General features: G+C 47.7%; 2 protein-coding genes across 2 annotated transcripts in view; one reads left to right on the forward strand and one right to left on the reverse strand.

Moving 5' to 3' along the window:
• The first annotated feature begins 541 nt into the window (after positions 1-541).
• Positions 542-1104, forward strand: LOC127227713 (U1 small nuclear ribonucleoprotein C-like). The gene has a single exon (XM_051192063.1). It carries the CDS (start codon positions 588-590, stop codon positions 1068-1070), a length of 483 nt encoding a protein of 160 aa, XP_051048020.1. The 5' UTR covers positions 542-587; the 3' UTR covers positions 1071-1104.
• Positions 1105-15105: 14001 nt separating this feature from the next.
• Cfap46 (cilia and flagella associated protein 46) overlaps positions 15106-24980 on the reverse strand; it is an 84161-nt gene continuing 74286 nt past the window's right edge. The window contains exons 51-59 of the mRNA XM_051193280.1: positions 21021-21091; positions 20840-20900; positions 20731-20766; positions 20287-20389; positions 19498-19610; positions 17671-17752; positions 17174-17310; positions 16995-17072; positions 15106-15420 (exon numbers count right to left, since the gene is read on the reverse strand). Coding sequence (XP_051049237.1) covers positions 15299-15420; positions 16995-17072; positions 17174-17310; positions 17671-17752; positions 19498-19610; positions 20287-20389; positions 20731-20766; positions 20840-20900; positions 21021-21091 — 803 coding nt within the window. The 3' untranslated portion in view covers positions 15106-15298. The remainder of the gene's footprint in view (positions 15421-16994; positions 17073-17173; positions 17311-17670; positions 17753-19497; positions 19611-20286; positions 20390-20730; positions 20767-20839; positions 20901-21020; positions 21092-24980) is intronic.

A 24980-nucleotide genomic window follows, 5' to 3' on the forward strand; every position in this document is an offset into this window, starting at 1 on the left:
GGCAGAATATTCTGTGTTCCCTGCGTCCCAGAAATTCACAGATTCGCAGAAAGACTCACAGATTCCTGCTTGCCCATGTATAGGGGTGACCTCCAAGAGAGACAACCGGTTGTGCCAGGGAGTTAGCTTTACCCTGCAAGGAATTGGATGGGCAAGAAACTGTAATGACTTCAGAACTACCTCATTAAGATGTTTAGGATGCTAGAGTGGTCCAGGCCATGGCCTGAACAATGACCAAAGGGGAAAGATAGTCACAGATAGTGGGAAGGTTCTCACAAGAATGTGTGGGACCCCTCTCTAGCAAACAGCCTCTGTGTGTCTACACACACCCAGGTACCATCCTAAAGCCAGGAAAGATCCTATCTGTTTGCAAAGAAGAGACTAGAACTCCTTAGTTTAGATGTCTTCTGTTGACACTGTCCTGGTCTGATTTGTGGTCAGGGAAGGTGTGAGGATACAGGTAGTTTCTTAGGAGTCTGAGCTCTGGCTGTCTGTCTTGGGTTTTTTTTATTGCTGTTAAGAGATACCATGACCGGCGTCATTTCCTGGCGGCATGGAACCAGTTAGCCAACGGCCTGCAGAGCAACATGCCCAAGTTTTATTGTGACTACTGTGATACATATCTTACCCATGATTCTCCATCTGTGAGGAAGACACACTGCAGTGGTCGGAAACACAAAGAGAATGTAAAAGACTACTATCAGAAATGGATGGAAGAGCAGGCTCAGAGCCTAATTGACAAAACGACAGCTGCATTTCAACAAGGGAAGATCCCTCCAGCTCCATTCTCTGCTCCTCCTGCTGCTGGGGCCATGATCCCACCTCCCCCTCCCAGTCTCCTGGGTCCTCCTCGCCCTGGTATGATGCCTGCACCCCACATGGGAGGCCCTCCCATGATGCTGATGATGGGCCCCCCTCCTCCTGGGATGATGCCTGTAGGACCTGCTCCTGGAATGAGGCCTCCCATGGGTGATCACATGCCCATGATGCCTGGGCCTCCAATGATGAGACCTCCTGCTCGCCCTATGATGGTGCCCACTCGGCCCGGCATGACTCGGCCAGACAGATAAGAGCAGAAAGGCTCTGTATCAGTTTTATATTTCTTGTTTTTATTTCACCAGATTATGGTGCTGAGCTTGAGTGTTTTCCAGCTACATGACAGGGAAGACTTCCCCCTTCCTAATGGAGAATAGTTTTGGAGGGGAGAAGTGGGATTTAAAAAAGTGCAGTTCTCACATTGTGAAAAATGAAAATAAAATTGTCAGCTCTTTTCATTAAAAAAAAAAAAAGAGAGAGAGAGAGATACCCTGACCATGGAAATTCTTATAAAGAAACATATTTAATTGGGGTGGCTTACAGTTTCAGAGGTTTAATTAGTCCATTATCATCATAGTAGGACATGGTGGTGTGCAGGCAGATAGGTTGCTGGAGAAGGAGATGAGAGTTCTACATCTTGATCTGTAGGCAGTAGAAAGAGTCTGTGTATACACTGGGGGGTAGTTTGAGCATAGGAGATCTCAAAGCCTGCCCCCATAGTGACATACTTCCTCTAACAATGCCACACCTCCTAATAGTGCCACTCCCCATGAGCTTATTGGGGGCCAAATACATTCAAACCACCACACTGGCACAGAAGAGTCTTAAGACCTCCTTCTGCTCAGCCTTAGCCATACTAAAAGACATTCATTTTTGCAGTTTTCAAGAATGATGCTGGATATACATCATCCTTACTGTGTGGCAGCACTGAGGACCCTAGTCCTCATGTCTCTGCGGCTGCTGTAAGGTGCCCAGACAAAGGCTTCACTCCTTATAGATGCTTTTCTCTGGGAGAATGAAATTCTTTGGTGCTGCCAACTCTCCTAGGCTGCTATGTTTGGGCTTTGGCCCCATCCAGTTGATTCTTCGATCCCAAACTAGCACTGACACCACCAGGCACCAAGCTTCCAGGAGCTTGGATGAACCAATGGCTGATGACCCTGACAAGGTAGCAGTTGGATGCTCATGGATGTGGTGTTTGTTGAGATATTCTGTTCCAAACAAATCTGAGCCCTGACCTCATCTCCTGGGCCAGCTCTCTTGCCTGTGGCTTTGGGTCTCCAGTCCCTTCTACTGCTATGATTTGTTGAAAAATACCTGGCTGTCTTTTGGAGACCAATATGCCTTCCTTCTCCACAGTTGTATCCAAGCAAGTCAGGCAGCAGGACTCCCTCACCGTCTCCTGTGTCCTGAAAACCTGAGTGGGAGGCAAGTTAGAGGCCAGGGAGCAGAACTGCCTAAGTCACAGGAGAGCCTGTCCTGGAAGTAAGCAGACTTGCTATGGGGCTATAGAGGCCAGCAGGTAGAGAGGGCTAAGGCTTTCTAGGAGACATTCACATGCCACCCAAGTTACACTTTTCTCTGGGGGTCCAAGAATCTTGTCTCCTTCAGGGAAGGACAAAGAGGAGAGGCTGTAAATCACAGTGCAGAGCTAATTCCCCAGGGCCTCTCAGGCACAGATGTGCAATCGCTTGTAATGAGCTCTCTCTTGGGGCCTCCAGGGGGTCTGACCACGTGCCACATGAGCTAATTGAGTGCTGAGCCTGGTAAAAGATTTGTGTTAAGGCTACTGCTATGATACAGGGATGGGACTGGACCACACTGGCTGGGGGAAATGGTAAATTTTGTGTGTGTGTGTGTGTGTGTGTGTGTGTGTGTGTGTGTGTGTTTCTGTCTCCAGAGGAGCTCTTGGCATGCTTCAGGCAGGAGCTCTGTCTTTCTGATGCTGAGAGATTCAGTTGGTGCCAAAGACAGGACCTTCTGAGACGAGCAACCTCTAAGTATTTCTTGGGAAAGCCTTTCCTGGGCAACCCTTCACAAAGCCCTGGCCCAGGGCTCCCTGCAGTCCCAGCTGTCCGTGTGTATGATGGGGAGGACCAGCAGTAATTGCCCCTGGGATATGCAATTTGAGTGTTCTAGCTTGTAGTCATTTTTTTCCACAGCCCTTAGGCTTTCGTGCACCTCCCTATCTGACGAGATGGGAACAGGGACCTTGCCGGGTATTTTCTTGCAATGGAAGATGAACACTAAGCAAGTCAGCAAGTTTCAGGCTGACTGCCATGTACCTTAGAATTGCACCACAAGGGATAATGTTCCGTTACTGAAGATGCTGATGGGGGAGGCTGTTTGTTCTGAAGAAGTGTGGCTCCATAACATTAAGGATAAAAAAATGACAAGAAAGCGTAGTAAACGCACAGAACCCCTGTGGTCATGAACTGCCACTGTCCTGCCTGCCCTCCCTCAAATGTCCCCATCAGTTATGGAGGAACTGATAAAGATGGTGGATTCTCTGTCCTAAGATAGTTACTAGAACAGACCCACTTTATCCTCAAGGAAGACACCCACACTTGTCAGTGACCACCATCACAGGAGAGGTCCTAGTGTGAACAGGAAGTGCCCACAAACATGCCAAGTGGGGTGTTTGTGGCAGAATTGCATGTCTGATGAGCCACTTCTAAAAATATGCTTAATGTTTCCTTAAATAGGTGTATGATGCTTCATTGTGAAATAAACAGCATTTACTGGTAAGGCCTGGATGCCCCTGAGGGCAGCACACACTCAGGCAGGTACCAGGCAGGACTGGTGGACAGACAGCCTGACACTTCCTTTGCTGCTCAGCACAGGGCTTTCTCCCTGCGAGCAGGTATCATGTCTATTAACAAAAATAGAACGGAGTCCAGGTCTTCAGAAATGAGTGCAAGACAAGTGGCTCACTTTCCATGACGGATCAGGCTCTGAGTGTTCCTGGAAGTGCCGCTTTTGTTTAAGCTCTAAGACAGATTTGAGTGAGGTTAAGTTCAGACAGACCCAATTGCTGTTGCCATAGATTTCTCTATGCGCTTGAGCGCACACAAGTGTGTGTGTGTATGTGTGTGTGTGTGTGTACAAGAAGGTAATACACACATGAAATGAGGAACACAAAGAATATTTTTGACCTGTGCATAAAAGCATAATCAGAAGGAAAAAGAACAAATTATGAAATCAGGTCCATACCCCCCCCCCGCGCTCCTGACCTGCAGGAGTGTCTTTGAGAGGGATAGGGGTGCAGTGGCCAGATCCAGGCCTAAGAAGCTGTGTGTAGAATGAAGTTAGCCTGGAGAACCTTTTACACCTCTAACCCTAGTCCATGACAGGTCAACCTTAAGGGGGCCCTGGCACATCCCCATACTCCTGATAATCCTGATGGGCCTGCAGAGCTGCAGCTTCTTCACCCTACCAAGTTAACTGTGCTCTTGGCACTGTTTTTGAGTGTCATTTTCTCAATTCACAGGTAAGGAGGTGAATAAAGCTATTCCCTGACATGTTTTTTTTTCCCCTAGTAGCTTTGGTCTTTAACAGAGGACTTCACCTGGATTGTTCCCTCATAGGAAAGTGTGGTGAGCATTCATGGTGCCTGGGTCTATTGTGAGTTGGGACTTTGGGTGTGACTGAGCTTCCTTGGGTAGTATTATACTCTTGAGCACTTACCTGAGGAGCACCATGGGACTTTCCCTTCCAATCCCATATTGGGTGTTCACCCTGGGAGTCCTGTAGTATGTTGCTCTGGAAGAGGCCTGAGGCCCTGTTATAAGGCCCCTAAGCTGCCAGCCAGAATTGTTTATGGCCATGGGGGATGATGTATTGGAAGAGGCTCCTCTGGGCAATGTCCTGTGAGTCTCAAATTGAGAAATCATATGTACATTTGACCACACAATAGCAGATATACAAAGCTCTCCTCTAGACTCCAGAGAAAAGGAGCTGCCAGGAGATGGGGAGGCATGGGAGATGGTGCTGAGATGAGCAGGAGGGCCAGAAAGGACCCATCAGGACCTCCCTTCATGCCCCTTAGAAGCCAAGTCCTGGGTTTCAGCAGCCCCCCCTCCACTTAAGCCCTATTGAAACTTCTAATTGCAAATCAAAGCCAGGTCTGGAGGCCACTAACCCTGTAGATTACTCTATAGCAATCACAACAGTAAGTGAGCAGAATCGGGAGGCTATGTGAAGGGGAATATTGGGATACCAGGTCCCTACTAGTAGCCACCCTATGGGAAGTTTGTCTGAGGCAGTTTACTGCTAACAATGCCCAGACCCAATGACCACAAGCTGGCAGCAGCAGTTGACTCTGTCTATACTTTACAGACATTACTGTCTGCATTGGCAACCACTGACCTTGGAGAAGGTGATAGATAGACAGGCACTGAGCAGAGCTCCTGGAAGCAGGCAGTCTGTATGATTTGGTGGCTGGTAGCACCTGTTGTCACTCTGCTGCTCTGGACAGACCTGTCCTCACTTAAATGCTTTGAGCTAATTATTAGCACTATCACTTGTTGAAGTCCAGGTTTCACATCACAGCTTCAGTATGGTCCAGCACAGTAATAAATCCAGAAGCCATTCCACATGTGGCCTGCAGGTGGCAGTGAAAAGCCAGCCTGACAAGGTGACCAACCCTTCCAGCTTCACGCCTGAGATACACAGAACAGAAAGAAACAGCATCCCAAACCCCACAGTCACCAGAACACATTGGCTCCTTAAATTAGGAAACTTTGGCTCTTTTTCAGGCAACCAGGCACCAGGGCAGCATTTTTTTCTCCCGTGTGCTGCCCTGAGTGCTGGAGTGCCCAGCTGCTGCTGACACTGGCTGGTCAGTTCAGTCCTGAAACTTCATGTATGAGACTGGTCAGCCTGTGGATAAGAGATTCCCTTCAGCATCAGCAGGAGAGGCAGAAGCCCCTGCCCTAGTACCATGCCTGACTTGGCTGCATTTGTGTTAGTGGGAGTTGAGTTACATCTGCCATGACATCCCCCTCCACAGTGACCTCAGGACGGCCTGTTACCACCCTAGTTCATCACATGGTTGAATAGCATGCTATAGACCCCCACAGCTCAGAGAGACAGACTCCTGTGTCAGAGTCCAGCCTTCTCTTTTACAGGTTGTGAAAACAGAAAAACAAAACAAACAGCAGCAATAATAACAATAACAAAAACATAGATATCAGCAAAGTTGTAGGCATACTTAGGGTAAACACACGAATGAGATCTGACTGGGAAATGGAGAGGAATGCTCCTGGTTTCTAAGAAACTAATGCTCAAATTTTACATAAGACTAGGAACTGTTTTTTTTTTTAAGCCAGAAATCAAATCTAGCAGAAGAAAAGGGCTAATTATAAACAAGAAATACAAATCTGGAGTCCAAATGGCCCATAAACACAGAAACACAGCTCACTCACAGGGCAAGTTCAATTTTAAGCAGTACAAAAATTTTCTAGAGTGGTCGGGGTCAGCAGTATGCAACACCCCGAGAAATGTATGCTGCTTCCCTTCCTGTGGCATGGCTGGATAAATGGTTTTTTTCTCTGCTTTGGTCTAGAGGGCCCTGGAAAGTGTTGCAACCTCTAAAGCTGCCTTGACAGCCTAGGGAGGGGCCACTGTGGGAGTATGCAACTGCCTTATATTTTATTTTCTTCTACTAGCAGATGTCCCTGGCACTCAAGGCTCCTCTAGGACCATAATATGTATGCTGACTCTGGGAACCCCTTTCTTCTGCTGCTGGCTTTAAAAAAAAAAAAAGTCACCATGAGATTTTCCTGAAGGCAAGTGCATTTTGTTAATTAATGATTGATATATTGTGGGGTAGTGGCATCCCTGTGCTGGTGATCCTGGATGCTATGAGAAAGCAGGCTGAGCAAATCAGTAAGCAGCATCCTTCCATGGCCTCAGCTTCTGTTCCTACATCCAGGATTCTGCCTTTAGTTCCTGCTGGACATCCCTAGGTTATGAACGGCAAGGTGTAAGGTGAAATAAATCCTTTCCTCTCCGAGCTCCTTTTGGCCACAGTATTTTGTCACAGCCCACTGTAAGATTTCAGTCTTACTTTATTTAACACTCACCTGCTCAGGAACATGTGAATTACTCCCATCCCTTTGCTAGTTAGAGGCAAAAATGATGTGGAAAGGGAAGGAGGAAGGAGAGGATATGAGAGGGACAGGAGGAGAAAATGTAGGGGAAGGAAGGAGAAGAAGGGAATCAGAAACCTGAGGCAGCTGTCTGGTGAGTCATCTCCACAGAATGAGCTGATGGGGAACAAGAGTATTATAAAGTCAGAAAACCAAATTGTAGGGTTGTTTGGTAATTATAAAACAGCACTAATGGGACCAACATCTCACAGCAGTCTAGTCAGTGCAACTCAGGAACACCAACATGGCTCAACAAAGAAATATTTCAGTGAATTTGACACATTAATGGACTTAAAGGAAGAAAAACCTACACAATCACTTAAAAATATTTCATGAAAGGCATTTGACAGTGGAGTAGTCTACTCATGACTTTTATGTTCTTTTTAGAAGTCGGAGCAGAAACAAACTTCCTTAAATTGATGGAGCATATTTTTAAGCCCCACCCCAAAGTAAGCCAAATATGGTGACACAAATATTCCCAGAACTCAGGAAGTAGAGGCAGGAGGATTGAGTTGAAAGTAACCTGGGCTACATCACAGGCCCTATCTAAACCCTCTCCACCTGCCCGCAATCTCTGGGGAGACCAGTCTTAATAAGGGAATTTTAGGGCTTGGGTTCAGACTTAGATGCCTGCTGATGCTCATGCTATCATTTAATGTGATCATGGGCATCTTGGTCATCCCAATAGGACAAGAAAAGAAAATAAGATTCATGGAACCAAAGGGAAGATATATATTGTTGTTACTTATCTGTGATGTTAGTTAGCTTTTAGTTGGAACTAATATGACATTCCATCAAGTTTCTGAGTAAATGGGTTGGAGAAAAAAAAATCAACATTTCTTTATAATGGCAATGCCACCAAGAGATGTAATAGAAATCATTACTTATAATACTTGCAAGAACCATTAAACTACTAGGAAATAGCAAAGAATGCCCCCAGGACCCACTCAGGCCTGTTCTGTTCTGTGTGTCCAGCGAATATGTCCTGTGTTTCTGGGAGGCACCTTGCTATCCACCCTCAGCCCTTCTTCTGGGTGATACAGACATGAGCCTGTGAAGGCAGGAGCTACTTGACTCATTCAGAAGTCAAGAACCAGGCTTGGGGGCAGAAAAGGGGGAGGAGTAGAGTTAACCCCTGGAAACAGACGGACTAGACTGGGAAGAGGGGGCTTCTCTGGGGTTTCTGATGGCTTGAGTCTGGGCTCCTCGGGACTTAAGGGCATTTCTTCCTGGCTGCTCAAGCACTCAGCATCTGTCCTGGTTTTCACTACGGGAAGCAGGGAGGCAGGGAGTTGAATAGCTGCTAAAGTAGACCACCAAAACAATGGAGCAGAGATCTGGCCTTCCCCTGATCTTGGGCCTTCTCCACAGCCCAACAAGCTCATATACACTATCCACCCATCTGTGCTCTCATCTGGGTAGAATCTTAGGCTGAAGCCAGATACATATCAGGTGACTTTGGATCTAGACAAACAGAAAGGAAAGCAAGGCACTATTCTTGGACATAGCCTTCAAGGTTCTAGTTAGTGATGCAATGAGGTAGATTACTGTCATTCTGTCATCCTTAGTAAGATGCTCAGGATGGACCAGTAATCCTAAGGGCCTTGAATACCCAGGTTCCTCTTTGTGACTATATCATCCTCATCATGTAAACTATGTTTCATTGCGTGAAGAAGCTGCCAAGAGCCAGCCATCAGGTTTCACTTCAGCCAATAGAAAGGGGTGTTCCTCTACAGGGAACTTGATAAAATGGCCACACTTGTCCACAGGTAGAAGTGTGGCTATGCCCTCTGTAAGAATGAAGGGCTCTGCTACTGAGCAATCTTCTAAGTCTCATTAGTTCCTACAATCTGCAAAGCCAGATTGCAGCCTAGGGACCCTATGTACCTCTGCTCTGTCCCTGCCACAGCAAACATAGTGAGTACCTGGCTTCCCTGAAACACTGGGTCTGGCAGAAGATGGGCATCCAGGTGCTAGGATTGAGCTGCCTGTCTGCATCCTGTCCATCATCAAGGTTTAGGGTCTGGGATCTCCAAGCTCACCAATGGGCAGAATATTAAGAGATTAGACTGCTCAGGAAAAGTCCTAAATTAACGTCATTGAAAATGCCTGCATGAGCCCACCTGCCTGTGCAATTTTCTGCTGGTTCTGACTTGCCAGCAGCCCCAGCAGGACTCAGGGCTCAGGCTGTAGAACTCAGGCAGGGACATCCCTGGTCTCTGCCTCGATGCTCAGGTCACCTGTCTTTCCACCCCCTCACCAGCCTGGTTCAAAGCAACGACAGTGGGGGTGGGACCACGACAGAGGGCGATTGCTTCCACCTTGTCATAGTGACACTCTCTCACTTCTTGTCACAAAGATTAAAATCTATAATAAGGGCATTTAAGAACTCCCTGTAATTTGGTCATGAGCTCTATCTCGGCCATTAGCTGATGGCACTGGGGTATTAATCTAGTCATTGCTTTAGCCTCTGTAAATTGTGATAAAAAACGTCTGATGATGAGACTACACTGGCCACAGGGCCACAGTGATTAAATGCTGACCATTCAAACCAGGCTCAGACCTTGGCAGGGATCTGAGAAGTGAGGGTGGTGTCCACCCCAGCGAGTGAATGGGTGGGGCTGTCCTTTGGAAGCTCACAGCCCTAGGTTCCCTCAGATCCCTATCTGGAGACTCCAGGACTGTGGGGTTATACAGGTGGGAGAGCCAGGAAACCTGACAATAACATGCAATGGAAAGGCTGCCGACTTTGACCACAGAGAAGGGTGGTCTCCAAGATCACAGAGGAGGGTAGCCTTGGTTCTGCTTTTCTTGGCCCCACTCTGTAGTTAAGCTTGCAGTAGCCACCTGGACACACCCACCTGCCCTGCTCTTCCCAGGGACCAGGCAGCTTCTTTCATAAGGGGTGAAGACATATTGAAATTGATTTCTCTGTTGGAAATGGGATAATTAAACTGGTTGTTTCTCTCTTCATCATCGTCATAATAAAACGAGAGGACAGTGGGGTTACATGTGGCATGAAGTAATATTGTGCTGGCTTAATGCGAGGGAGCATTAATTGAATACAAATGGCCTTTCTGGGAGTTGCTGAGTTATATTTCAGAGATATGGGATAATGATGCCATTTAATCATTTTTACAAGATATAAAATTACTGGCTGCTCTAGGAAGATCATTAAGGAAAACAATTGTTCACAGAAATTGAAAATAGGGTTTTAATTATTTAATATAGAAATTAAACTATTACAGACCAATGCTGGACCAGGCAACTTAATAGAAATTTATATACAAGCGTCTACGAACATTTTAGTTTTATTAACCTGCCTAATTCCTTAATCCAGACCAGCCAGAGGTACCTTAGCTGTGGCTGTAACTTCACTGCTTGGGTTGACTGGAGAGGAGGAAGCTGGGCAGGGCAGGGGAAGGGGCAGGCAGATTTCTGGGAAGTGGCTGGTGGATGGATGGGCAGTCTGGCCAGTGGGGAAGTAGGGGACTCTCACTATGGATGATCCAGGGACAATTCAGGGATCCCCAAAAGTTCTGACAGCAGCTCTGTGTGTTCCATGCAATGGCCCTGGGGGAGTCAGACCTGGGAAGAAGTTATGTTTTCCTGTGCAGCAAATGGCGGCCTAAGGCAGGAAACAAAAAAGGCAGCTGGGGCCACCATCTAAGTGCTACCCTAAGCAGGGTGACCCCCAAGAATGATGTCTTGGAGAGCTTCATGAGAAATGGATGGGAAGTGTTGGTGCAGTATGTGGACCCCCAACTTTGGTGATCCCCCTCCAGAAACCAGGGGTGGCTCCTGAGTGAATAGGAACAGAGAGGGTGTCTGATCTGGGTTAAAACTTCTAGAGAAAGGTTCCCAGCTCTGCCTTTCAAAATTCCTTGGGTGAAGGCAATAGACAAGCAGTGTGAGCAAGGGGCACCAGGCACAGGGGAGACTTAGTGTCAAGGATACAGGTTGTGTCTATATGCATTTCTGCCCATAGCTGCAGCCCACTTGACTGTAGTCTCCGCTGTCCCCCAAGTACCCTATCTCTATCTTATGTGGTCCACCAGTCAACAGCTGTGCGTACAGAGCCCTAGGTGCTGGGATCTAGTCTCTAGGAGATAAGGGCTACAGGATCAGCAGAGGGACTTTTTCAGGGATGGCTGGCCTATTCCCAGCTTTGGCTATCACAGATTGGAAGGAAAGGATATTTAAATGAGATTTTGATTAAACACTGTGAGATGTAATATACTTCATCTACTAAAGTGAAAACTCTGGGGGAAGTGAGACAATGCCAGGGAGAGGCACTGGCCAAGCCTTCATGCAGCTTTGATATGGACTACAAACAAGAAAGTTTTATCCCCACACGTACTTTTCCTATTTTCCAAAATTTCTTCTATAAACAGTTAGTGAAAGTCTTTATTTTAAAGAGAATAGAGGGACATTTAAGAGGGACATTAAGCTAATTGACCAGCTATAGTGGAGATTGCTAGCATGATGAAGGCACTTACACAACATCCATAATAGGTCATGGGCTGGAGGCTATGCAGACAACATCCTTTATGATTGTCAAAGGGCTGGATGGGGTCAGACCTTAGGTCCTCTACTCCTCCCAGCCCTACACAGGTAACTCCTGGTTCCTGTTTCCCCTGGGAATTTCCCAGAGGAGAAGGTGGGGCTAATGAGTTCCCTGCTTAAGATTGAGGTAAAGATGATCCAGCATGGTCCCTTTCTCGCTGTGCTAACTCAGAGGTGATAGCAACCTACAGATGCCCCACCACTACCACTTTTCCCACCTGCGCAGGGTCACCTGACATCAGGGAAATCCAGGCTGGATGTGGGGACAGTAGCCATCACCCTTGTGTTCGATGCCCCTGCCTACCCTCCTGTCTATTGCCTCTAGGAGAGGCATCTTAAGAGTCAGGGCTGGGTGCCTTTCTCAGAGGCCATCCACTGCTGGAATTACATCCTGTCTCCCATTATGACCAATAAATCCCAAGCAATCTTTTTTCTCCTCATAGTTTTTAGGGTTACATAAATTTCACCTATGCAATTTTTTTCATGCTTGAATATATTACAGAATGCCACTTCTGCCGCGGGAGCTAATTGATAATGTGATTTGTTATGTTGCTGGGGCATAATTCAGAAAGTTATTTTAACGCCTTTGATACATGGAATAGCACTCACTGTTTAATATTTCTCACATGAGCAGACACGCTGTGAGGTGAAGAATGTGATATTGCAGATGAAATATTTCCAGAAGCTTTTATTCTTGTTGTTTGGGTGAATGCCAACGTCTTTGTAGAAGAAAGCTCATATTTCCAGTACTGCTCAGATTTCAATTTATCCCCTGGTCGTTAGTTAGCTTTGTGTGTTTTTTCAATTCTGGAACAAGTATGCATATATGTTTTAAAAGGAAAAAATCAAACAAAATAGAGAATCACCTATAACTCTTCCAATGTCATCCAAGATGTTTGCTTGACATATTTGTGTGTCAGGTGAAGTGTAGATTCTCTGAAGTCAGAAAAGCTGTGCAGCCCTTACCCATGCCTGCACTGTTGGTGGTTTCAGGCACCTGACTTCAAGTAAGGTTGGAAAAAAAGAAAAAAGAAAAAAAAATCCACAATTCAATAGCTTGTAACAAGCTGCATACCATTCTGTGTAGCCCGTGAATGTGCTAACTGTCATGATGTGTGGTGTCACAGGGTCCCGCCAAGGTGAATGGTGCTACGTGCTACCTGACTGCTAGGCTTGGGCTACCATCTCAGGTGTCAAGAGTCCCTTGTCCTGTAATGTCAGGACTATGTCCACATGACCCTTGTTCTACCAGCTAATGGAACAAGGCACGGGAAAGTGACTCAGAAGAGGGGGCAGGACATAGAAGGGAATCCATCTCCTGCAGAGACTGATTTTGGTAATCTCTGGCAACACCTCTTGTGTTCCTCCCACATTCCCGGCTGGGGTTTGGTACCTTCTGGATAAAGGGCCTTCAGTCCCTTCCCCTTCTTCCCCAGTGGTGACATTTTGCATAACTGTCATGAATGGCAGAACAGAGACAGTGATATGAGTCCCAGGTGTTGGTGAGATCATCAATCTTCTGCCTATGTGTAGTAGCTCTGAAATACTATCTCTTGTACACGTGGGTATCACTGCCACAGTCAAAATGCGAAGACTCCCTGCTGCTGTTCCTTTATCTGTCCCCATGCTCTGGCAATACTGATTTGTCTCTATACTTTGCTATTTGATAATGTTATGTAATAAAATCTTTTAACGTTTACAGGGGCTTCTATTTCTCAGCAGGGACCCTTCAGGTCCATCTAGATGACTCTATCGATGGCTTATTCTTTGTTTTTGTTTTTTAATACAAGAATGAGTGCTATGGTTCACTCTGGAGTATTCTCTGAGGCCTATATATCAAAAGCTTGGTTGTCAGGGTGGTGCTGTGGGAGACTGTCCCCCATTATGGAATGGTCCTTTAGGTCTTTGGGTGTGGGACCTTGAAAAGGTTTGTGGGACTCCAGCCTCATTCCTATTTTGCCTTCTGGCTATAAAGTGCACACCTCTGCTTACCACTGCTTGCACTGCCTCTTCATAGGCTCAGAGCAAGACTGTGAGCTGGAAGCAGCCTACATTCTTTATCATGGTGAAGGGACACTGGTTCACACTGTAATGCAACATGGATGTTGTCTTCTGCTCACTGACAGATACTTATGCTATTTCTTGTATTTGCTCATCACGAGCAAGGCTGATCTAAATACTCAGGTATATGTATGGGGGTGAAGGATGAGACTCCACTTCTCTGGAATAAAGAAGTACCCAAGACTGCACTTAGGACTGAGGAGGGGTTTGCAGGTCTTCTTTTGTGTAGATCTCTTCTGGCATGGCAGCCGCTTTGTGTGACATTGACTGCATCGTCTTTCTTCAGTTGTTTTAGTAGACATTAATTTATGCTTTATTAAAAAAAAACAGTTTTTGACCACATGTGTCCTGATCTAGGAAGCCTTGGCATCATTCCCTGTGTCCACAGCCAGAGACAGGGAAAGATGACTACATAGGCAAGGTACAGGGAACTCTGAGCAGGTTTGGCACTCTGGAGATGCACTCAGCTGTCAAGAATGCTTCCTCTAGACCCTGTCCTTCCCTTAGATGACATTTCCCCCAGGGCTGCCCATCTGACACCAGGTCTGTGGGGGCAGCTCTGGGCCCCATAAGGCTGAGAACAGGGAAGAGCAGTCAGTGCTTCTGCATCCCTAGCTCTCACAGTTCTAGTTCAGAACAAAGACAGAGCCTCACTTCTAAGATGGTTTTAGTGCCCCCCTCCCAAGAGCTGGTATCCAGAAGTCAGTGCCTGTTGTGAGGTGTGAAAAAGTGGGTGTTTGGGCTCAGCCGGAAGTGACTGAGATTTATCAAAGTCATATGTAGACCCTATGACTGGATCCTAGTGGCATTACAAGAGGAAGGACAAATCAGGGGAGGCATACCCCCTGCCTCTCACTGTCAGATGTGTACAGCACCTTAGGACACAGAACTCTTACCAGCAAAAAGGCTGTTGCTGGGTACAATCCCCCGGGGTTCCAGGACCATGAAGCAAAATTACCTCCTGCTCTTCCTGTAGTGTTGTGCCATTTGCAGAGAAAACGGGAAGTGGTTCCACCCTGATCCCTTAGCAGAGGCAGCAGTCAGGGAAGCTAATGCAACACACTGGGACTTCAAGCTCCTGCCCTATGGACTGCTCGTCACTCTCCTCCTTTCCTGGGTGGAGAGCCAGATGAGCAAAGAGGAGCCACAGCTGGACTTTGTAGTTCATAGCTGAAAGGGCCCTCCAGGACCTCAGGGACTACTCTTTGACTGCCATATCAGGAAAAGCCTGTTTGGAATTGCAGGAGGATCGTACATACGATAGGTGTTTTCCCGAGAGCCCTGACACAGCAGCCAGGGGAGCAGGGGGCAGGAGGACCACACACATCTCCACAGCTGTGGGGAAGTATGGTGGGTCTCAGTTCACACAAGGAGAGCTTCCTCCTGTCACTTTGATGGTGCTGGAATGTGCTGGTGATCATAGCCAGATGCACCAACTCTGTCCTGGACCTCAAGAAACACACCGTGCACTTAGTTTTGTGTGTAAACTTTAGTTGTTTACTAAAACACTGAAACCAAAAAACAAACTTGCAGGATAGTAAGAATGAGCAGGGGCTTAGGTGCTAAACCCAGCAACAGCTGTCTTCTCAGGACTATGTGTTGTGGACAGAAAGACAGACATCAGGCTGTGTGTGTGTGTCAAGGCTGGGATGAGCCCCAGAAGGTGGAAAAAGGTAGTGGCCCAAAAGACTCCAGGGTTTAGCTCACACGATGGCTTGGTGAGGCAGCCCGTATAGAACCAAGCCGAGGGCAGTGGGATGTGACTCAACGTGCTGAGGCTGCAACTCAGAGAATATCTCTTCCTTGGAGACCCGGGAAACCACATCTGTGGAGCGTGAGACAAGAGCCGTGAAGCCCAGAGCCCTCTGGCAGCAGCTTGTGTCCTCCTAGGATGTCCAGCCTCACCAAGGGTGTGGTACCAGGGAGAGGGGAGCATCGGGGAGAAGGCCAGTGCTTCTGGCTACAGGGGACCACAAGTTCTCCCTGCCATCTCCTGTTGCTCCTTGATGCTGTCAAACTATGTGGTTGTCAATGACAGCATCAGAACGTTTTCAGGCCTGACCCCAAGCTCCCTGTCTACCTCCCCGGGACTCCCTGGAGCATCTTGAACCTGGAGATTGGCCCTATAGCTTCCTCTGTGATGCCTAGGAACTCTCCTATCCTGGGCAGGGCAACTCATGGGTGTGAGCATCATTTGGTCCCTTCCTTCAAAACACGTGCTACATGCTTCAGCGTGGGCCCCTCTGAGATGATAGGAACTAGAGGACCGATGCTGACAGCAGTGGTCACGAGGCCTGCACAGATTGCCCTTTCTGCATTTACGGCAAAGCAGCATGCTGACCACTCAGCAGAGCTGGAGGAGTAGGCAGTCATGTCCAGTCCTGTTTCTGGTTTGTTAGGAAGGGGTGCCAGACTTCACCACCTTTGTCCACCTCTCTGGTCCCTCTTCCTTTACTTGACTGCTCAGTCACTTGATCTCACTTACTCTCACAATTCTATTCACCCAGTCACTAACTCACAACTTCATTCATTCTTCACTTATTCACCCCTCAACCTACTAGTTTACTCACTAACACTCATGCATTCACTCATTCACTCCTCACTCATTTGTTCTTTCGCTCACTTGAACTCATTCACATATTTAACTCCCCTCTTTTTTTCCCTGGCAGCTACATCCCAGGCACTGGGGAGCACAAGATTTTTCAAAAGTTAATCTCCTACTGAGTTGTATTGAATGCATTTCAGATTTCTCAATTTTAAACCCTCCCAGGATAAATCTCTGTGAGTTATGGATCATTTTTACTTTAGTGTATTGCTAAATGCAATTAGCTAGAGTCTTATGTGATTTTTTTTTACACTAGTATCCACATGTGAAATTTATCGGCAAATCCTTTCACTGCAGCTGGCACATCTTGGCACAAGGCTTGTGTGAAGGATGGGTGGGTGGAGTTTGCCTCATCCAGAACCAGCAGCATCCTGCAGCTCTGCCTCAGGATGAGGCAAAGGATGTCACAAAGTTTACAGGGACAGGGGATGCAAGTAGGGTGACCCTCCTGGCACTAGCAGGACGCACCCTCTGTCTGGGAGTTCCTCCTCCTAGATGTTTTCTTGTCCTGGCTTAGGAATGATCAGGTGGCCTCATGGGGCCCATGGACTGGGTAGCATAGATGGTCACACCCACTCCCAGAGTCCTCTCTGGGCAGAGGGGAAGTGCAGGGACCAGGCAGACCTCCCCATCTCTTCATAGAGAGTAGAGTTCAGCCCTCCGCCTGCCCCTCCCTCTCTCTCGCCTTTTCTCTCTTGAAGTGGGGAATGCCCTGTCCCTGAGGGCAGTGGGGTGCAATGTAACCACTGGTGATTTATACAGACAAGCAGATGGGTGGGCAGTCTCTGCCTTACCTTGGTTAACTGTTTCATTGCCTATCTTCTGAATGAGACGAACTGTTTTCCCAAGTGGCTTGCCAACTGCTAACAGGTCTAGGGGGGGAAGAAGTTCCTTCAGGTGAGCTATGGACACCCTTGGCAGGCTGATAGCGAAAGCCCAAGAAGACTTTGGGATAGCCGGGGTGCCCACTCACTATCCCACAGGATGGCCGCCCTCAGCGCATTGTCCTGCAGAAGCGTGGGCCACTGGTTAGCCACGATGCTCTCAACCCCCACCAGGCTCAGAAGGATGGCAGTCTCGATAGGCTTCTCCAAGGACTGCTGTGATGCACTGTGGGGATACATAGATTGGCTCCAAGGGGCTGATGGCTTTCCATCCATCCTTCCCTGCACCAGCCACTAGAATGCATTTGTGGACCAAGGCTTTTATAGTTCTGAATCTCACCCACAAAAGTGAAATGTCATTTAACAGGAAATAGCATTTTCGAGTATTGTCAAATCCATCTGGTGGCAGCTTCCGGCCCTAGCATGGAACCCACCAGCAGTGTGAGTTGGTAGCATGAGGTGGGAAGTGCCAGCCAGCCAGCTCTGGTAGTCCACACATCCCTGGGGTGAGCTGGCTGTACCAGCTCTTGCTCTTAACACTTCCTTCCCATCCACAGGCTCTTAATGACACAAGGACACTAGGTACCTCTTGTTCTCTGAAGACTCTACCTTCCGCTTGAGGCTCTCGGAGGACCTTGCCAAGTCCAGCAGGACTATCATCTGGCATTCTGCAGAACACAATGAGGCTCCTCAGTGGTCACCCACACTATTACCAGATCCCCATGGAGCTGCACTCTAATCAGCCCGAGGCTTAGATTTTTGCAGGTTCTTTTCAAGTACCCAGTGAGCATACACTGGAGATGGGAAGCAAGCTACTCAGGGCCACCTCTAATTCTTCTTTGTATAGTTGGCTCTGTTCCCCCATCACTTATAGAAGCTTCTGGCATTTCATACTAATGCAAAGAGAGGAGAGAGAGAGAGAGAGAGAGAGAGAGAGAGAGAGAGAGAGAGAGAGAGAGAAAAGAGGGGCTGGCAAAAAGAGGGCTTTGGATGCTGACCAAGCGTACCACCTCTCAGTTTGCTATAGATATAAATGTTTTGGGGATATGAGATTGTCACGAGTACTTTGGTGTGAGTGGGCCACCTTTGACAGGCATGCTCATTGAGACAAGTGGAACAGTATAGTCCTAATGTGACTATCTATGGGACCAACATGGACACAGGGGTAAAGGCTCTTGTCCCTGAGCTCTGGAGATGGGCTTTGGCAACAGTTCCCACAGGGAAAATATCCCTCTGTGAAGAGATATGGTCTCTTAGGGATAGTGGACACCAGGAAAGACTGCCACTTTTGCCCATGCCTCATGTGTCTCCTAATTTATGTGATGCATTAGTGATAACTAGTCCTTCTAAGAGGGCTTTCTCCATTACTGGGATAAGAAATGTCTTCGGGATGTTTCTGATGATGGGGGTTCTGCTCACTCCACTGGTGTATGACCAGCACATGCCCAAGGCTACCAAGGGTTGGAGGTAGACCTGGTCAGCATGTGTTCCAGCCATGGTGGACACAGGTGCCTTGGTGTGGAAACAGCTTCCAGACAGTTGCTGTATAACCTTGCAAGGGGCCATATGCCTCATGAGGGAGGAAGGGGGCATCTCTGAGGGCTTGAAAAGGCTTGCCCATTGGCTATGCATGGTGGCTGGCCCCAAGAAGCCCAATAGAAGCAGCCTCTTATGAGTGGGGAAAAGACCTAGGGGCATCTAGGAGGAATATGGCTATGTTGCTGAGATGACTGTGGACCCCAAAGACCAGCACACTGCCGTACATTTTCCATATGTCTGAACATCGAGCACACTGCCATGCATTTTCCATATGTCTGAACATCGAGCCTGGTGTCTTGTAGTGCTGTGTGATGCCAGTGCCATGTTATATGGCCTTCCTGGCAAGGTGCCTGTAAGCACACTGTACTCAGCACACCACCTGGTACTGCATCCTCTACCTGGCCTCTAAACCCCTTCGGTCCCTGGGATGTCTGAGTACAGCACTTCTGGGCTCACTGGCCTCCTGGGTCTGTTGTTAGTAGACACACAGAGAGAACAGGGCTCCCAAAACCCCCATGTTCAGACTGGACAAGTTCTGTAGGGACCTATCAGCCTCAGCCATAGGTGACACTCCATACCTGACTCTCATCTGTTGTGGGTCTGGAGATCTCAACAGGGGCCCTTTGTATATAAGGAGAGCTGAGGGCAACCAGGAGGGCTAGTGGCCCTGTGGCTGCCATATCATTGTTGGAAGGAGGGCAGGGTCAGTTTTCAGATAGGTAGAAGACAGGTTAGGGTGGGATACTATGCCTTCCTGAAGAATCACAAGCCTTGGGATCCGGATCAGGAAGTAGCTGGCCTGCTATACTCCCTGTGGTCTCACTGGAGCCCACAGGCTCTGGCTGCGAGGCTGTCAATGGGGGAGGGGCCTCACCTTGCAGATCCATGGCTACCAGTCTTTCCACTACCAGGTGGGACAGGAAGCCCTCCATCCCGTAGAAGAAAAAGCCTCTGCAGCTGTCCAGTACCTGCTCCCAGTCAGTCTGGCTACATAGGGTGAAAACAGCAGTGGGTGTGATCACACATCTGGGCTAGGCGCATGCTTCTGCAGCTGCCTCCTGCAGATGTTTGCCAAGCAAGGAATGTCCCCTGCCACTCACACAAAAACTTTTATACTGCTGTGGGGCCCAAATGATTTCTGTTTTCCCAGTGTATAGCTGGCGTCAGATGGATTTTCTCTACCAAACATGTATCTCAAGCCAGTGGGGCTGGCTCTGGGAAATACTATAGTACCTCTAATATGGGAAAGAGGATCTAGGCAGGGTCTTTGTCACCCTCCATGTCCTACCTCCACCAGCTCTGCTCTCTGTGCTCCACCCCAGCCCTGCCTAGGCTTACTCCTGTACCTATATACCAACTGCCTTGGCTCCCCCCTGCCCTAGTCCCCATATACATTAAGGGGCAGGGATGACAATGCATGCCCACAGGGTTCAGTGACATGGAACTACCTGACCCTATGCTAGTAGTAAACCTTCTTTGGGTGATTTGGCCTGAAAGGGACCTGAGGTCACCTGGGATAGAATATGTGTGGGTGAGTGACCCTGAGGTTATAACAGCTTCCCTGGCCTAGTGCTATGCCTGAGGCTCTACAGGAAAGATCTATCCAGCAGGGAAGATGTCATACCAGCCTCTTTCGTCAGTTTTTGGAGACCCAAGTCCCAACCTTGTTACATGATAGCTTCCCAGATGTCCTGTCCAACGTGCAGTGTATGTGTCTCGGAACTTCTCCAAGATTTCCTGGGTTATGGAGACAGGATTCAGTACTTCTGCAGGAAGAATTGAGACAGACAGGCTGTGGCTTCCTCATCAGGGCATGATGGTGGGGCCCTGTGCCACTGGTATGGGACAGAGGAGTGACTGTTAAGCACAGATGGGAATGCTAATGCCTCTCCTTTCCTCTTCAGATGGAGGAATTGGTAGAGGAGGCTAATCCGTAGAAAGAAGAGAGGGGAGGAAGAAGAGGAGGAAGGAGGAGGCCCCAAAGCATTTAGAATGGCAAGGTGTGTTCAGACCCAAAGCTCCAAGACTACTTGAGGGAATGAGAGAAGCTGGCACAAGGCCTAGGTGGCCTCGGCCTATATGCCAAGGGCCCACGTGATGTGCTCACCTTTGCCCTCGGCCTCCTCATAAGGGTCCACAACAACTGCTCTGAGTTAAGGACAAACAAGAAACAAAAGCAGAGTCCTGGGGGGCCGTGAGCACTCATAAAAGGATACACTTGATAGTGTCGCAGTCGATTAGGATGCATTCGGGTGGGATGACCCGGATGGTGGCGCTCTGCAACACAGAGAGAGGCATCAACACCTGGGGCCACCAGCTGGGCCTTGGTGGATCTGGTGGGCCTTACCAAACTCAAGCTGAGAGGAGCAAGGCGCCTCTAGGCTCCCACCCACCTACCTTCCAGCCTTTCTTTCCTGGACTTTTCTTCTTGAATTCCTTGCTTTTGATCTCTTTCTTCACACTGCCTTCTGTGGAGGACAATGACAATTGTGATGTGTCAGCAGGTGCTACTTAGCTCAATTTTGAATGTCGTGAGTCTGAAGCGGTGAGAACAATTAGTTTTCATTTTTGTCATGTCAAAACACAAAGCTTCTTCGGTCCAAGAAACGCTCTTGAGGAACGATTAGCCCTCAAGGCTTCGAGGCACACATTTCTGACCACTGACCTTTCACATGAGGAACTCACCAGAATGCCTGTAGGATTTGGGCCCCTGATGGTCCCAGGGTCTCTGAATAGAGACTTTAAACCTGTGTCCTTTCTGTGCTGAGCTGTCCCCAGTGAGCAAGCAGGTCTTCATATGGATGGCTCCAAGCCCTACTGTGACCATCTTCTCCCTTCTCCACACTGGACCTTCTCCTTTCTCTGCCTTCCAGGGTGGTACTTCCACAGCGACAGGCATGGCTCTCTGCCATCCTCATTTTTCCAAGGACACTTCTCAGGAACACACTAAGAGGCTACTTGGTTCTAATGGGTCCTCTGTCAGAGCCAGACCTGGCCTTCACACAGGCCCTCAGATACATCACAGTCTTGCATTTCCTGAGGCCTTTGCCCTACCAAATAGCTACTTATTTGCTTTCTAAGTGGACACCAATTTGCGCTTTGCAGAATTTTCCAGAAATGAAGGTTATCTGCTGTGTGCCCTCTTTTTGAGTTTTTCCGTGGGCAAATCTCATTGATGATATAGTTCCATATGCCATCCATCCAAGAGGGTGCTCAAATGACCATCAAATGGCTGCTCAGTTGTAGGGAGTAGAGGAAGACCTTAATGAATGTGTGCTGTTGACATGGGCATGGCCATGTCAACCCCATATCCACCCCATGTCCCAAGGAAGGGCTCTGAAGGGAATGGCAAAGTCTTCCTCTAGTCCATATGTGGATGTTGGTAGTGTGTTAAGAAAATGTCCACTGTGGCTTTCTCCCTCCAGGAATTTACAGTCTGAGAACTGCTCCCCTACTACGGCTCCTACCGAGATTAGCTAATTTGTTTAGCTCTACATAATAATTTTTGCCTCCTTTTTATCTATCTGTAATAACCCACCTCCATGTCCAGCTGTGTGTGAAAACCCTACCTCTCTCTGTTTAACTGTATATAAAAACATGCTGAGCTTCCAATATGGTCCTGTGACTTCTCCATCAGGGAGTCCAGTCCACCTAATCTCAGCCTCTCTCTCCTCTCTCTCTCTCTCTCTCTCTCTTTCGCCTTTCTGTGTGTGTGTGTGTGTGTGTGTGTGTGTGTGGTCATATCTTTATTCCCTCACCAGTTCCAGTCAGATCAAGTCCACAAAACTGTGCAAGGACACGAACCTGAGTGTTTCAGTTCAGTGGCTTCCAGATTTGGGCTGTCACAGGGAGCTGTAAAGTCTAAGATTTTTATTATGTCTACACAGGCCTTCTTGTTACTTGTATAAACACTAAGGAGAGGATGCATGGGTCACCTGTGGCCCAGTGTGTTATGACCCTCCTGACCATGTCCCAAGGTAGGTCTCCTGCATGCCATCCCCATCAACAGTGGGCAAGCATGCATCTTCCCCATTACTTGTAACAGTAGACATTTAATTTAGTTATTTATTTAAATTTTGAATCATTCATCTTTTACTTGAATTAACAAACACAATTGACGCATGGTAGGCTACTCTGAAACACTGTGAGCTAGTGGAGCTGAGCCTGCCAAACAGTCACACCACACAGTCCCATTGCTGCTGCTTGGCAAAAATCACCTAAACCCTACTCTTAGCCACTTTCAAAAAAAATTTAAAAAGCAAAACAAAAAACATAGCATTGCATTGGCCACAATCACCATGTCACTCAACCAAGCTCACAAACTTTTTTTCTCCAACTAGGATTTTGTGCCCTGGGCTAGTAGCTCCCTGCTTCCAGCCCATGCCTACCCTTTTCTCTCTGCTGTGGAGTTGAACTTTATAAGACTCCCAGTGTGAGTGACATCATGTATGTTTGTTGTCTGTGCCTGGCACAGTGTCCTCCAGGCTCATCCATGTTGCCTTAAAGCAAGGCCTCCTTCTCTTCTATGGCTGAATAGTGCTCTATTTTGCAGTAAGGTCCATCTTCTGTAATGGTTCACCCAGTGATGGTCACTTAGGCTGCGGTGAATGGGAATGCCACAGACACGAGATAACATGTGTTCCTTTGCCCGGTTGATTCCCATGGTATATACCCATCATTCCAAAATCGTTCATCCTGTGATCATCCCTGGACACAGAGGCCTCCAGTCCTCACCCACAAACCTGTTCAGCTACGGCCATCCTAGTGGCTATAGATGTGTGTGGAGTTTCAGTAAGCTTCCCATGATCAGCTTCATCTCCCATCCCCACCAATGGCTTGGGTTGTTCTTAGTGATTGCTTGAGGGTTTAGTTTACATTTTATCACAGTCTCACTTTAAGTAGCACTACCCTGCAACAGTTATGGCACAGGACCCTTGCATAGCTTGCATCATCCCCCTGCCTCAGCTCTTGCCCTGGTCTTGTCACACATATTACAATATCCCACAAGTATTGCTATTATTTTTTTTTCACAAGGATTTGCTCAAAATATTTTAAATGGATTTTTTAAATGGAATAAAAACAGTTCTCACCCCCTTACACCATGGCTGCTTGTTTCTTTCTCTGACCTTTGGGTTTACCATTGCTGGCCTCATTTCTGCTGACCTCCATAGGGTACTCTGTAGGCTATTTTAGACAGGTGTCACTTCTCGATATGTTGTCCCCAAGTTTCTCAGCTTTCCCTCCAGGCCCAGCCCACAAGCTCCACCCTCCACCCCCGATATTCCTGCTGTTTGTGCCCATGTTTGAGCCACAAGACTCTAAGAAGCACCTGGGCCGTATGTGGTGGTTTGAAAGAAAATGGCCCCCAAAGGGAGTGGCACTCTTAGGAGGTGTGGCCTTGGGGAGTAGGTGTGGTCATGTTGTGGGGAAGTGTGTCATTGTGGAGGCAGGCTTTGAGGTCTCACACATGCTCAAGATAACACCCAGTGTCTCAGCCCACTTCCTATTGCCTATTAGTTAAGATGTAGGAATTAGCTTCTTCTACAGCACCATGTCTGCCTGCACACCACCATGTCCTACCATGAGGACAATGAACTAAACCTCTGAAAAATGTAAGCCACTCCCATTAAAAGTTTTCCCTGACAGGAGTTGCCTCGGTCATGGTGTCTCTTCATAGCGATAGAAACCCTGTCATGGTATTTTGTTTATGACCTAACAGATAAAGTTTTCCTGAAGAGCAGAGTGCAAATCTAGCCATACTAGTCAGCCATAGAGGCCAGGTGATCTGAGGAAGCAGTCTGAGGACAGGATGACCCCCCATGGTCTGAGCATTGGTAGAGATAAGACCTCTCTAGTGGTGACTGGCTGCTTCACTTCTCTGAACTTTCTGATTTCACCCCCTGATAGCTGGCTCTGAGTTATTATTAATATCAATTAGAATTTGTGCTACAAAACCCTAACTAAGACACCACGTATCTCCCCCTCTTGGGGGTGGGGGGTGTAGCCATACAGGGTTGGCTGGTTCCTTGCTTTTTCTTTTTCAGTTATTTGTCATCTTGGTTGGAAGAATGTGGCTGGCATTATTTTATCTGGAGTAGCAACAGATGTCTAATTGATTTTTAACTTAATTTGGTATATATTGATCAGTGCATGCTTTTCTGTTTTTGCAGTCCTGGGTTTATAACCAAGGGCCTTGTTCACCCTAGGTGAATGTTCCATCATTGAGCTATATTTTCAGCTCCAATTTGGTATTTATCGATGGACAACATGCATTCCAAAGTGGCAGTATGCCCCGGGAACAGTTCAGAGGACTTTCACAGACTGAAGTATCTTGCAGTCTCACAGGTGATGGTCCCC

The sequence above is a fragment of the Phodopus roborovskii genome, unplaced genomic scaffold (assembly GCF_943737965.1).
Source record: "Phodopus roborovskii unplaced genomic scaffold, PHOROB, whole genome shotgun sequence".
Classification (NCBI taxonomy): domain Eukaryota; kingdom Metazoa; phylum Chordata; class Mammalia; order Rodentia; family Cricetidae; genus Phodopus; species Phodopus roborovskii.